The 13,883-nt window shown below is 46.5% G+C and overlaps 1 protein-coding gene across 2 annotated transcripts in view; it reads right to left on the reverse strand.

The window, feature by feature from the left end:
• The window catches only part of LOC147729730 (sphingosine-1-phosphate transporter SPNS2-like), a 327,355-nt gene that overhangs the window by 72,473 nt on the left and 240,999 nt on the right, over positions 1 to 13,883 (reverse strand). For both annotated transcript variants that reach the window (XM_086954611.1, XM_086954612.1), the window contains exons 6-8: positions 9,517 to 9,647; positions 7,990 to 8,142; positions 5,009 to 5,198 (exon numbers count right to left, since the gene is read on the reverse strand). In XM_086954611.1, coding sequence (XP_086810737.1) covers positions 5,009 to 5,198; positions 7,990 to 8,142; positions 9,517 to 9,647 — 474 coding nt within the window. The remainder of the gene's footprint in view (positions 1 to 5,008; positions 5,199 to 7,989; positions 8,143 to 9,516; positions 9,648 to 13,883) is intronic.

The raw sequence follows: 13,883 nt of genomic DNA on the forward strand, positions 1-13,883 counted from the left end.
TATTAATCAAATTACTTTATAATATACTTGTTTAGAGACCCTTTCAGCCAGCCTTCTCTATCCATTGGTCTGTTGTTGTGCCATTCACATTCTTCGTCTGCCGATGACAGCATACAGCATGGGTGGTGTGTAAACCCGCTCCAGCCATTGGCTAGTTTCTGTTTGATTGACGGCACTCTGCTCTTTCACAACAACACATTCGCACAATAAGTAGTTCCTTTCAGTGCCAGCGACTATTATAGAAATGTGTGCCTTTCTAGACTCTAAAATAGTTTTCCTTTTAGCCAAGATTTTTTTTTATATTGATGACCAATAGCTCCTCCTACAATAAAGATTTACATAAAACATTACAAAACAAAACAAGCGTTGACAAAGCCAAAAGGCTGGCAGCCAATGCCAGAACCGATGTTTTCGCCAATGCTTGTTCGTATTCTTTTACTACTGTGCTGCTGTCTTTTATATTTTCAATAAAAATATATTTTTTTAAAAGAGTGTGTAAGAAACACTTCAGAAGTACTACTTTATGTACTCCAAAATACCTTTTCACATTGGCCCCCATGTTTTTTTGCAAAGAAAAATTTAACCAGAGCTGAAGGGGCGCTGACTCCAGAGTTTGAGGGCGACGGCTGAAAAGAAACCTCCACCCCGTGCCACTAACTAACCAATAATCAGAAGATGATGGTCCTGGAACTGGGGGTGCCGAGTGGGCAGCTCGTGCCCTTTGTATAACGTTGAGTAGGAGGAACCTCAGGGAACCCTCACCATAGTTTGCAGGACGGACCCATTATTCTGAGGGATGCCATGCCGCCTCCTGCAATAAGTCCGTACAACGGGCGGCGTCATTCATCCTTAGAAGTCATATTTAACTACGAAGCCCTGCATCAAAACACGCATGGTCCTTTGCTTTACATCTTGCAGACAACCAGTGGCGGCTCCTCCGCTAAGGCGGAGGAGTGCTGCCCCACTGCTCTCAGAGCAGGAAAAATAACATCATAATAATGTTGTAATTATCATTTTATTTTTCAGAGCTATAAGGCTGGGGTCACAGAGGGAGGAATGGTTCATGCACACTCTAAGTGAGTATGACAGATTGGCTGGTGGTCTTGGGCCGGCCAAATACTCATACACACTTTGCATTTTCCCTACCAGGCTGAAATGCACAGCCTGATGGGAACATGCACAGGTTCCCCGTCTGGGCACGATGCTCAGACCAAGACCAATCACAATGCTGCATTGCCGCGTTGTGATTGGCTATTGGGAGCCTGTGTGCTTCCTGCTTCCTGCTTCCGGGACTCGCCAGGAAGCGAAGCAGAGGAGAGATTGTGGGCATGAGAAGGTAAGTGTTTTTTTATTTATATTTTGTTCCCCCGCCTCACCACCCCTGTTCCCTGCTAGCCGCCACTGCAGACAAAGTATCCTACTGACCGCCCATCTGCCTACCACTCTGCCTGCTAGTTGTCCTTCATCCTCCAGACTTCTGATGTGCAGCTCCGACAGAAGCATTGTTTCCAGACCGCACACTCATTTGGAGTTCGGTCGCCTTATTTTGGGAATGGAACTTTCCAGTTTTCGTGCTCCCTCAGTGGAAGTCACTTCTAGGAGCCCTTTGAAGTACATCCGCTGTGTTGTCTTACTCACTGCTGGTTTTGGTGATATGTGCCTTGGGAACTTCAGTGGCTACAAGGAGGCGGCTTAAACCCAGGCTGCTTCCCTTTTCCAACAAGCTCCTTTTTCGCCAGTGTTGGCATTCCTTGCCATTTTTCCCTTATGTTTGCTCTATTTGTGAGCACTCTGTCTTTCGAGCACACACTTTTTTCTGACCACTGACAGCGGCTCCAAGTGTCTCCCACTTCTCTGAGGCTTTGCCTGACAGCGCGGGGTTGATCATTGTGGCTGACAGGATAGGCTAGAGGTAGATCAGTTGTGTCCACTGGAGGCCCATTAAGGCCGGATCCATTACGACATTTTCAGGATATGAACGTAAGAAAGATTTACATACAATGCACCAAAATGCACCTCATTTACATAGTCAGTGGTTGTTCTGAAAATCTGGCTTGGTTCTGGTGTTCATGGGCCTCTGCTGAACACCAGTGCCTATGGGTTACAGAACATGACACCTGCCTTAGAGGGGTCACTCATCAGCATAGTTTTGAGAAAACAAACTGGGCCCACAGGTTGATGCCCAGAATGAGGGAGGTTTGTGGGGCTTTTATACAGGACACAGACTAGGCGTGTCTTGACTATCATTAGCGCAACAGTGAAGCCTCTGGCACTCCTCACATCAACACAGACAAAAGAAATGTCATATGGTTTACTTCTCCTCATAAAGAGGGGAGGAGGAAGTTAGAAAGGCAAGAGGTCTACTTGCAAAACCTCCTTCATGCTCCCCTAAAGCATCTGCTCGAAGGGGCAAGCTGCAGATTTAGCACAGATGAGTGTATTGATCCCCCTGTGCACATCATTCTGTCCATCAACTGTTGTTTTTGCATCATTTGAGCTTGGCATGTAGCTAGCGTGTGACTGTATTGTAGGCATGGTGCGCCAATCAGAGAGTCTTAAAAGCCACCAGCGGCCTTTCTGGAAGCAGCTGAAGGCTTGTTAGGACTGAAGACTTGCACTGCCAGGGTTTGCTTTCTGACATCAGCCTCACTCAGTGCTTAATGTGACCCGTTGGCGGCACTCACTCTTGTGGACTAGCACATATTTTTCCTCAAAAGATTTAGATCCAGAGCAAAAGAGAAGAGAAAGACAGAAAAACAGTGAAAGAACCTGCAAGAGTGAGATAAAGGGGCAGGGAGTGATTGGTGGTGTATTACGGAGGCCTGAGGTGGTATCAAGACTACGCAGCCTTGGGATTGAGCGCTCCGGCCTTCGATTGCATCGGCCACGGGCTTCTGAGCAATACTTGGTCCACGGCATTTATTCTTTTACATCACTCATGGTTAAAAAATTCTCTGCCAAGTAATACCCTTGTGTTTGGACAGCCTCTGGTTATAAGAATTAGGATTGGACAGGTGGAAAATAAAAATAACAAGCCAATGGAGATTAAAGGTTTTTCTGGTCTGAGTTTTCACAATATACATAGAGTGGTCTTTAGGTCCACCCCTTTTAACCACTGGCTTTCTTCCAGTAGCTTCTTTCAGCTATTGACTTGAGACTTTGTCAATCACAGCTTGGCTCAGCCCAGTGGAGTATCCATCTAACACCTTATACTATTGGCTGTTTTGTTGTATCCTTCCACGTCTACTTGAGTGCTTGCTTTGAACTGCATGAGGGACTACTTTACAACTATAGCTGTCTCTGTGGGATTTCGGTGCGCCCTGCTCAAATGTGCTAACACTGCTTGCATTAGCACGTTAAACACAGGCCCATTGGCTTTGCTAATGTTTGTTTAATTCAGTGTCTAATCGGGATTAGAGGTGATTCACTCCAGCCATGTCCAGGACTGATGCACCATATGCGAGGTTTGTGTAGAGGTTTGTGCGGATCACAAAAAACAGAATATTGATAAACTCCTTATATCATAGTGACGTCAGTTACAGTGTCTGCGCCAATTGTGTGGTGACCTTTTCATGCTAAAATTTAAGAGTATCACAGCTCACCAAAGTGCTCTCAGTCTGTGTATCCAGCTGTTGCACAAACATGAATTTTACTGCACATCTTCCAAAAATATGAATGTGAGATGGGAATAGCTTGTTAAGAGCATGCACCTTTTTTATTTTATCACGGCAAATTGTTTCATCTAATGTTGAAAACACATTTTGGTGCTGCTGTCTGTAATTCTCTAATAGATGAATGCATCTTCAGACATATGTCACACCTCACCACCCGCAGGTAACAATCTGCATGCAAATCTCATTTATGTTAATGAGTGTCAGTCCCGCGAAGCTGAGCCAGGCAGTATAGGAGGGAATCTTTGGTTCCCACTGGGCCTTTTTCACGTATAGAATATTACATATGCTGACAGATTACAAGGGTGCCCTTGATTATTGCAATGGCCTTCTTCTAAATGCACAAAAAAGAGTCACTAAAATACTACAGACTGTACAAAACGCGGCTGCTCGCCTGTTATCCAAAAAACCCAAATTCACTCCCATCTCAGATACCCTGAGAACCTATCACTGGCTGTCCATCCAAAATAGGATAAAGTTTAAAGCCATGTGTATAGTGTACAAAGTGATGCAGGACCAGGGGCCTCGCTTCCTTAAAGATCAATTAAAACTCTACAATCCAGTCAGAACACTCCGCTCCTCTACACTCAATCAACTAATCACTCCACGCAGCAGAACAGCTACTTGGGGCGACCGTCGTTTTCCGGCCGCAGCCTCTAAGATCTGGAATTCCCTACCTCATTACGTCAAATCCAGCTCATCACTCCTACAGTTTAGGAAACAATTAAAAACTTGGTTATTTGACCAGTAACTCACATCCTCAGCTCACCGTACCTACTTCTTAGGATAGACATTACTGCAGTCTAGCGCCGAGACACCCACGGGTATTTGGTTGCGCTTTAAAAATGCCAGTAAATAAATAAATAAATAAATAAATAAATATATAATATTGTCTATGTATTTATGGGATTAGACAAACGTAGCCTATTACTTACCTGCGCTGCCAGATTACAATTTTGCCCATGTGAGATTATTCCTGTGTGCATAATATTTTACAAATATTGGCTATTACGTATGCTGCAAGATTACAATTTTCCCATGTATAATATATCATGTGTATGCATGATATTTTACAAACATAGCCGATTACCTACCTATGGTACCAGATTACAAGGTTGCCCAGGGAGGATATTTCTTATGCATGCACAATATTTTACAAAGATAAGATGTTATTTACTTATACTGCCAGTTTACAATTTTGACCGTGCATAGTATTTCCTATGTACGCATTTTTTTTTACAAACCTAGGCTATGACGTATGATGCCAGATTACAATTTTGCCCGTACAATATGTCCTATGTATTCGATATATTTTAAAAACATGATCTACTACTTACGTATGCTGCCACATTACTGCTCTTAGCAGCCACGAAGATGAGGCAGATAAAGATGGCGGAGCCCAGCATGCCCACAGCACAGACCAGAGGGTCCGCCCGCTGGGTTTTTATCCGGCACCATTTTGTGGCTCCGGCTCCTGTGATCACACCCAGAAATCCAGTGAAGCACGTGATCGCCCCAAATATCAAACTGTTAAAAGCAAAAGTTTAAGACACTTGATTTTTAAGAAATAAAAAATGCATCAAATTAAATATTGTAACTTGTAACATTCATTAGAATAAACATATTTATCATACCAGGTGGTATTTCACCAACAGACTAACATATTTTCTTGTCAGCTGTACAGCTGGTGCATGTTATGGAAGAAGACACACAAAAAAGGTAAGAATGCATGAAATTGGTCATTTTTTCCTCAGCAAATACAGTGAAGATTGCTTTCAAACTCTGCGAGCTTGACACCCTTTGCAAAGAGAAAGAATTTGACATTGACAAAAAAAATGACACAATATGGAAAATGAGGTTTTGAGAAAGATTTTTAGTTAAAAAATCACTTTGAAAAGTGACATTTTTGCAACTCTTTTTCCAGCAAAGTTTTGAAATGATTACAGAACTGCGAATAGCACAGTTGAAATTGTAAAGATTCGAAATTTAAATGTTGCCAGTCCCTAATTAAAAATAATAGTGAAACGTATTACTTCGTCTAGAAGTTAAAATTACTGTTAATGCGAACCTGACGCAACTCCACCGAAAGGGTTAATGTAGTGTAATAATGTAGTGTAATACCGTTGAATGCACTCGGTGCTTAACATCTCCACTGTAAATCCCACTTTTAAGATAGTGAAGACATTTCAAGAATAAATGTACAGGGCTTTCTCATGCAGCACATTGCTGAAGTGCTTTGCATTTCAGACTCAACTCCTGAAGGTTCAGGGTTGACCTCTGCCCAGTCCAACCAATAAATTAAATGTTTCTGTTGACAGAACTGCTGAAAGTCAAATCATGTGCGAAATACACTTTATCAAAGGAAGACAAAGCGGAGACAACAACCCTTTTCCAGTCTATCTATTTCTGCCTTTAAGTGTTGGGTTAGATGGGGAAATACTCTATATTTGAGCTTGTTTGTGGTTAGGACTGACAGTGACAAAGTGCTGATGAGACATGTCACTCACCGGAAGTGGATGGCTTACAGCTGGTTGGCTGAGCCAAGACTTGGAACCATAAGCCTTCAATTCGGCTCGTTTTGAGCAGCCCAAATTATTCTGGGCTCTCCGAATGTTCTCTCAGAAACTTTGGGGCATATTACCAAGCAATAGCGATAATCATCGCTATTGCTAGGTTAGAGACAAAAATTTACCGCTGAGCTGCGGCGATTTTTACCGCAAATAAACCTTGGTATTACCAAGGTTTATCGCAAATGCGATAAAAATCGCCGCAATGCATGAATATCGCTGAAAAGTCAGCGATATTCATGCATTACCGAGCTAATGCTCTTAGCCATGTTATCCACCTCCCATTGGATAACATGGCTAAGAACTGCTCAGGGCAGGTGTTAGCTTTTGGAGATATTCGCGCTTAGCTTAGCGCGAATATCTCCAAAAGTTGGTAATAGGAGATAGCGATGTTAGCGACTGTTTTCAGTCGCTAACATCTTGGCACGCCCACTTTGCATGTCATTAGTGATAAATATCACTGACATGCAAAGTGGGGCCCAAGATGGTCGCTATCTCCTACTAGCTGTCGCTAACTGGTGTTAGCGACAGCTAGGTAATAGGGAGATAATTTTATCTCCGCTTTCTTGGCTTTTAAAGCCAAAAAAGCGGAGATAAACCCCCTTGATAATATGCCCCTTTGACACTGGGAGATATTCCCACCCACCTTCATGTGCTGAGCTGTGAGGCTTTTTCTACGGTAGGCGCCGCTGAATTAACAGAGTCTTAGCCACAGGCTGAAGGGTGCAAAAAAAACAACAGTTGATGGACAGAATGCAGAACAATGTCTTACATTCACCCCAGTACAGAGATCTGGGCCTAAATCCATCGTTTTTTTGCACTCCACACCATCCCAGTTGAGACATGGCCATATGCAAATCAGCCTTGACCCTGTGCCTCATGGCCCGAACTGCCAAGCCATGTCTTTCCTGGACCGGAATCAAGCATCCTAGGACCTGTTTCTGGCTATCAGCCGTCTTCAGCCAGGATATTTTTGCACAGGCTGAAGGGGCAGCGACACTCACCCATGTGCCAGCTATGCCATCCCCAGGCCCACTGGCATGCTCTGGAAACCCATTACAAAATTATGCGACAAGGAAAGACAAATGATGTGGCTTATTGTAGCACTTTCTGAGCCAGAATGTTTTCCCGGTTTAGTCACTGTGCATGCGACGTGAGCAGTTTCCACTGTGTCAGTACCTGCTAAAGTCTTGAATGCAGCAGTCAGCAACTAAAAAGTGGCCAGCTGACCTTTGCGAAGGGCCTGAAGAACTTTTGATAAGTTTGCACTAGAGATATTTTTGTAGTTGTTGAAAACTGTAAATTATGCAGTGGATTGTGAAATATGTGGCAAGTAAATGCACAATGAATATGAAAACTCTCTTTTTGCAGAACTGGGTATATTGTGAAGAAATACGGTGGCCACTTGCATGGTAGTGAACAGACTAAACATGTCCTTTATTAATACTTTTTGTAAAGTTATAGATTCCCAGAAGGCCCTCGAGTCGCCGACCTCCACAGGAGGAAACGTTGAGCCGGCCCGGTCAAACTAGAATCACCAGCCACCAACAAATGAAAGGCCACGTCGGTCTGGTTGAGGCGAGAACCTTTTTCCCTGTTCAAGGCTAGAAGCTTTTACCTTGAGCCCTCATGTCACCAGCCGCCCAAGGATGGATGCCAAGTGGGCCCCGTCGACGCTAGACCCCCGCCCTGAGACGATGGTATAGCCCTGGCTCTGAGGCCTGAAGTGAAGGCACTCGATAGCTCCTCACCTGTCCTTGGTGCTGCAGGGCCCATGGTGGCATGGCTCGATGGTCTTCTGCACGACCTGTGCCCGGTACAGGTAAAGTGGCATCCACATGCCCAGGGCCCCGGTGGCGAAGGAGACCGTCGACGTGGCGAGGGAAGAGAAGACGTAACTGCGGCTGGGGGGGAGGGGAAGGAAGAGAGAGAGAAGATATCAGCATAAGTGCCTCAGCTCACTGTGGATGAGAAAGCAATGGTGAAGCAATGGTGGCGCCGAGCTCACTAGTGATGCACCAGCCGCGAACGGACAGTAAAAAACATAAAAAACGGACAGCTCACAAACAGGCTTGACTAAAACGCACAACCAACACACCACACTCCAGGCCGGCTCTACACCAGATTTTCAGAATAGCTATGAGCTACGTAAATCACTGTATTTAAACCTACGGTACCCTCAACATCTGGCATGGATGCGTCCCGCCCTCCTCGGCCTGCGTTGGACACCCTTGCTTCAGTAGTCATGTGCCATTGTCTATGTTTCAGTTTCACTGTCCCTACTGCCCCACTACTACACAGCCTTCTCCACGTCAGCTCTTCTTTTCAAGGGTCTCACTCAGGCGCGCCCACGGACCCATCTAAATACATGTTTGACAAGGGGTGTCCAGCTTAGGTCCTGAAGGGCCGGATTCATGCCAGATTTGCACGATATCCACATCAGACAAGTAAGATACAATAAACCTAAGAGTAACTTATTTGCATTTTCAGAGGTTATCGTGATAAATAAATGTGCCATGGGCCTGCCCTCCTGTGGCTCCACTGGACACCCAGAGTTGTAGCTGTCATTTTCCTATCAAGGCGCTGTGGACTTCAGGACACCGTCTGGTTTGGGTTTAATCCGCGCTGGTGCCCTCGAAGCGCGCGACTCCCACAAGTCATGGATGGCCAATGTGGGTGCAAGGGTCAGCATCCATGACAGGTGTGTCATCATGACAAGCACAAAGCATGCAGGAGACTTCCTCTTAGAACCCCAAGCTTCACGTCATAAAACAGACTCCCTATCCACATAACAAGACACAAACATTTCAGTGAAGAAAGCCTTTTGCAAAAAAGGGCTTCTCTCTGGAATTCTGTCTTGGAAACAACTTCTTTAATTCAGGAAAGACCTGAAAACACATCTGTTTTAGAAGGCCCGGATCACACCAGAGGGTAGGACCCGTGTGGATGTAGCCCAAAGTGCTTTAAAGCAGGTATTGGTCAATGCCAGCACTCGATAAGAAAAGTAAAATATATATTTTTAAAATATTTTGTATGTTTATTACGTGGATTCCTGAGAATCTGGCGTGAATCTGAGGATCCTAGACTTGCGATGGACACCCCTGCTTTACCTACATGAAAGACCTCCCGCCTCAAGCAAGCACCGGAGCTATTGATTTAGAAAATAAAAGTGCTGAGTCTCATTCCGGCTCGTGTAAGCAGACAGCCTCTCTCACAATATGGAGCCGAAAAGCCCAAGCACACCCGCTGCTGTGAGCGGTAGGGCGGCGCAAGCTTACTTTCTGATGAGCGCCTTCATGTCGCGGATCCATGACGTCCTGGCCTTCAGTTGGTCCGCATGGCCTCTCTTCGCCGTGGGCACCAGTATTAAGATGAGGGTGCCTGTGATCATGCCGAGCACAGGGGAGACCTGCAGAGAGGGGACAGTAGACATTGAAGCAGGGCTCAGCCACGGGTGCTCTGCTCAGACACTGACGAGTATTCATTACCTCCTCGTACGTCTTCCTCGCCACCAGAGTAACAAAGTGAGCTTTAGCTCCACACTAGAACCCTCCAATGCAATTAACATCCCATGCATGCCATCCCTCCCCAACATGGCCGACCTCCGTCACCCTTGACCCAGAGGGAAAGGTCGACCCATCCCATTTCCTGTAGAGCTACCAATTCCCAAGAACCACATGAAGCGGACAGCCAAACAGGAGGGAGAGATGGGAATTCATGTGGCGAGGAAGACAATACTCGGAGTAATGAAGATTACCGGTAAGTAACCAGGGCATTCATTCTGTATTACTCCAGCGGGCTCTCTGGTGCCAAGACAGCATCAAGAGGCGTCTCTGTCACCCGCCCCATGAAGGTCTCTCTCTTTGTCTCCAGTTACTCCCTTTGCTCAATCTCCACGCCCCTGGCTCTCGCCCCACCTGCTACTGTCCTTCCAATATATCTCTCTCTCTGACAGACTCACTCTCTGCCTGTCCTCCACCTGGCATCCTCTCACCCACCCTCTCTTTCCACCTTCCTTCATTCATCTCTCCCACCCGGTCAGGTCGCCACCTCTTTCGTTCACCCTCTTCCTTTCTGTAGCACCCTTGCTTCTTTTTCTCTATTCCCTCCCATGTATATTTCTGTTTTCTTTTTCTCCCTCCTCCATTCGCTCCCCCTTCTTTGACCCTTCTCTTGCACTAGCCTGACCCACAATTGCTGCGGCTTCCGGCTTGCAGAAGTGCAACCTCATGTAATTGTTGAATTAAATACTTTGGTGCTAATCTTGTAACATGGCAAATTGTATTAGTTTTATCATAATTTGGGTGCAGACTTTTCTGTGCGTGACAGAGATGGATCTAGGTATCAGTGCTTGATATATAAAAAAAATCAAGTGGAAAGCCACTGCAGCCTGCACCACCCAGTGCCACAGCAGCTTGCGCCGCCCATTACCCCTGTTAACGCTGCCAGTGACAGTACCAACATAAGTATAAGACCCAACCACCACACTCCTACAAGTGTGACAATTCAGACTATTTCAGGTCACACAGAGATCTAATGGTGTGAGAGGCTGTCGTTATTCATTGTCAATGCGAATTGTCTTAATAAACATGGTTGTTGTGCTCCTTTCAAAATTAAAAAGACTGCGCCATCCTGTGGTGGTCTGCTACTAGTGTTGGTATTGACAATTAAGTGCTGGTGCCCAGCACTGGAAACCACAAGGTCAAATTAAGCACTGACCGAGATGTAATGGCTGCGGAAGGGTGGTGGGCCGTTGTAGCTCTGGTGTTACCTCGGGGGTGTTAAGGCGCAGGCTGGTGAGCACTGGAGCCTCAAATGAATTGTGCATCGAGGGAGCAGGTAGTACTAGGCAGCGAGGGGGCAGCTCCTCGCCCATGCTGACGCGTCAGCCATCTTGAGCCCAGTCATTCGCAACAGAGTCAGGCAATGCATCCCCATTGACATGTCAGTGTTGACAATCAGGTGGTAAGTTCCCAACCGTAGGTAAATATAAGTACAGAGGACACCTTGGTGTGATCATCTCATCTGTAACCCTTAACATCTGCCCTCGTTATTTTTCCCTTCCCCATATACCGTGCTCAGATACCCTCAATTCACACCCCATTCCATGCCACACACACACACCAATTTCCCGAAGACACCTTAGCCCGTTCCTATGATATCACCTCTTTACCCCGAGGCCTTCTTGGTACTTTCCCGCTCCCCCCAGTGTGGTCATAGATTTGGCACTCGTGGTGCAAGTGCAGACTTCCAATCCTCTGCACGTTCTACACTCTATCGCCCACACATACTTCCCGACTTCCGGCCCCACATTCCCTAATTCTCGGTATGCTATCTACAGTGTGAGAGCCCCTGGGTCCTCTGGCTGCCAACGCTCATTCACAGCAGCCATTTTCTTGTCTCTCCCCTACACCCGCTGTTATATGGCACAGGTGTTGCACTTCCTGATTTTGAGTACCTCATAAGTGCTCTAGATGGTTTTTCAATCCAACCTCATGAGCTCCGTGACATCTGTCCATTCCCCCTGCATTTCCTTCTGGTTTGTGCTGTCCCTTTTGCACTCGGCCTGTGCTGACCGTCCCTGCACATGCCTCAATATCATGCTATGGTACATGCATAGCGCTGCCAAGGCTTCGGTTCGTTCATGAGTGACATTTCTGTGTTTTCAGCGGGCACGTGTGACATTTCAACAGCTTATGTGTGACACTTTGCGTGACACTTTATTGTGAACAGGAAACAAGTTGTTACGTTCACAGAAAGAGAGACGTTTTTAGAAATGGCCCTTTTGTTTACTGTAATGGTCTAGAATGGCTTTAAGCACCCTCCCTCCCCCTGAAGGCCCCTAACCTACCCTCACTCACTCTAGCACCAGAGTGCGCGCCCATGGCTAGGACAGGAAGTGAGCGTAAGGACAGGGCACTGCACTAACAGCAGACGGCCCCCAGCTCGCCTAGAGGGCTCGCTGCTTACATCTTTCACTTCACTGCACACTGACAAGTGATACACACTGGCCTCCTTGTTAACAAGGATGCAGACAGGGTTTAAAGGTCACGCAGTGGCCAAACCTGCCCCGCCAAAGGAATCGATTAACCCTCATCATGTGTGATTGGTCAGCCACAACTAAAAATGTGTAGGCAAAGGCGTAAGCTTGGTAAAGGTGTGTTCCACATCCCAAGCTACATATATATGTTTGTAAACTTTACTTTAAGGCTGGCGCGGAGGTGTCGGTGCGTGGCATCTCATAAACTTTAGCTGCCGTGTTCTTCTCACCAACAATATATGTAAAATGCGATTGGCCAGCTCTTGCTGCAGAATGACGACGTCATCATGCAGAATGAATTCTGCTCTGTGGGCCTATGTGATATGTTGATCCGTTGTAGCCAATAACAATAAAACTCTGTTTTGTGTCGCCCCCTCCTTCTGCTATTCCCTCGATGCACCCCGCAATAGTCGCTCTTCACCGCTGCACAGTTATTACGGCCCTGCTGAGCCAAGGTGTGTTTTCACTCCTGCACTCGCTTCTTTCCTGAATCCTGCTTCACCTGCAGCATGTCTGCCCGCCCCCTAGCGGGGTCACTTGACCCACGCATCAGTCGCCCGATAGATTCCTGACCAGTCCAGGTACGCTGCTCAGCCCAGACCTCCGGCTCTAATGGCGGCTTAGGTGGCAATGTGAGCACCGGGGTCAAACCCCACTCCAGGCACTCGACTGAAAATCGTATAATTATGGACACATCACCGAATATTCCCGTTCCTAAAATCGGAAATATGTGAATTGGATATGCTTAATTCAAAGATGCAATTCGTCACTTGAATAAAATACAACAGACTCTGAGAACAGCAGGCTACCCAGCATTCACAGCATCCTCAAAATGATACAGGCAGGAGGTCAACACAAATTGCTTCCTGTGTCAAGTGTGTGCTTTTCTGATAGGGGCCTGCCAAAGTGCCAGCACCACACCCACGTTTATCACCTCCTGAGTGTCAGCGTCGGGTATAATTTAACTTTTGCTGATGGGTTCTTTCCGACAGACCTGGAACCCCACTGAACCGTTTCCTTTACAAGGACACGGAAATGCCTGTGTCAAGCAAGTTATCAGTAATCTCTGCTGTACATCCAGCTACATCCAAAGCGTGTCTCTACTGCCCCCACCCACCCGCGGGAGGGGGCGACGGGGGGCTTCCACTCACTACTTTCAGCAGCCTAGACGCACTGTCTGTCTGGCAGTCCTTGAAGTAAAGAAAGTGGTTCACAGCACATGTTTTGGGGCCTGGAAAGTCGCAACACCATCTTGTCTGAAGTATCGTAGCCCTACTGAGAAGTGCTAGCAATGATACATTTGAGAAGTGCCAGTGCTGTCTCATTAAACTATGGCAGTCTTGCAGTGAAATGACAGTATTGGCTCATTAAACTATATTACTCCTGCGGTGAAGTGCCAGCACTGTCTCGTTAAACTCTAGCAGGCCTGCGGTGAAGTGCCAGCACTGTCTCGTTAACCTCTAGCAGGCCTACGGTGAAGTGCCAGCACTGTCTCGTTATCCTCTAGCAGGCCTGCGGTGAAGTGCCAGCACTGTCTCGTTAACCTCTAGCAGGCCTGCGGTGAAGTGCCAGCACTGTCTCGTTAAACTCTAGCAGGCCTGCCAC

This window comes from Lissotriton vulgaris, chromosome 2_1 (genome assembly GCF_964263255.1).
Source record: "Lissotriton vulgaris chromosome 2_1, aLisVul1.2, whole genome shotgun sequence".
In the NCBI taxonomy this organism is placed as follows: domain Eukaryota; kingdom Metazoa; phylum Chordata; class Amphibia; order Caudata; family Salamandridae; genus Lissotriton; species Lissotriton vulgaris.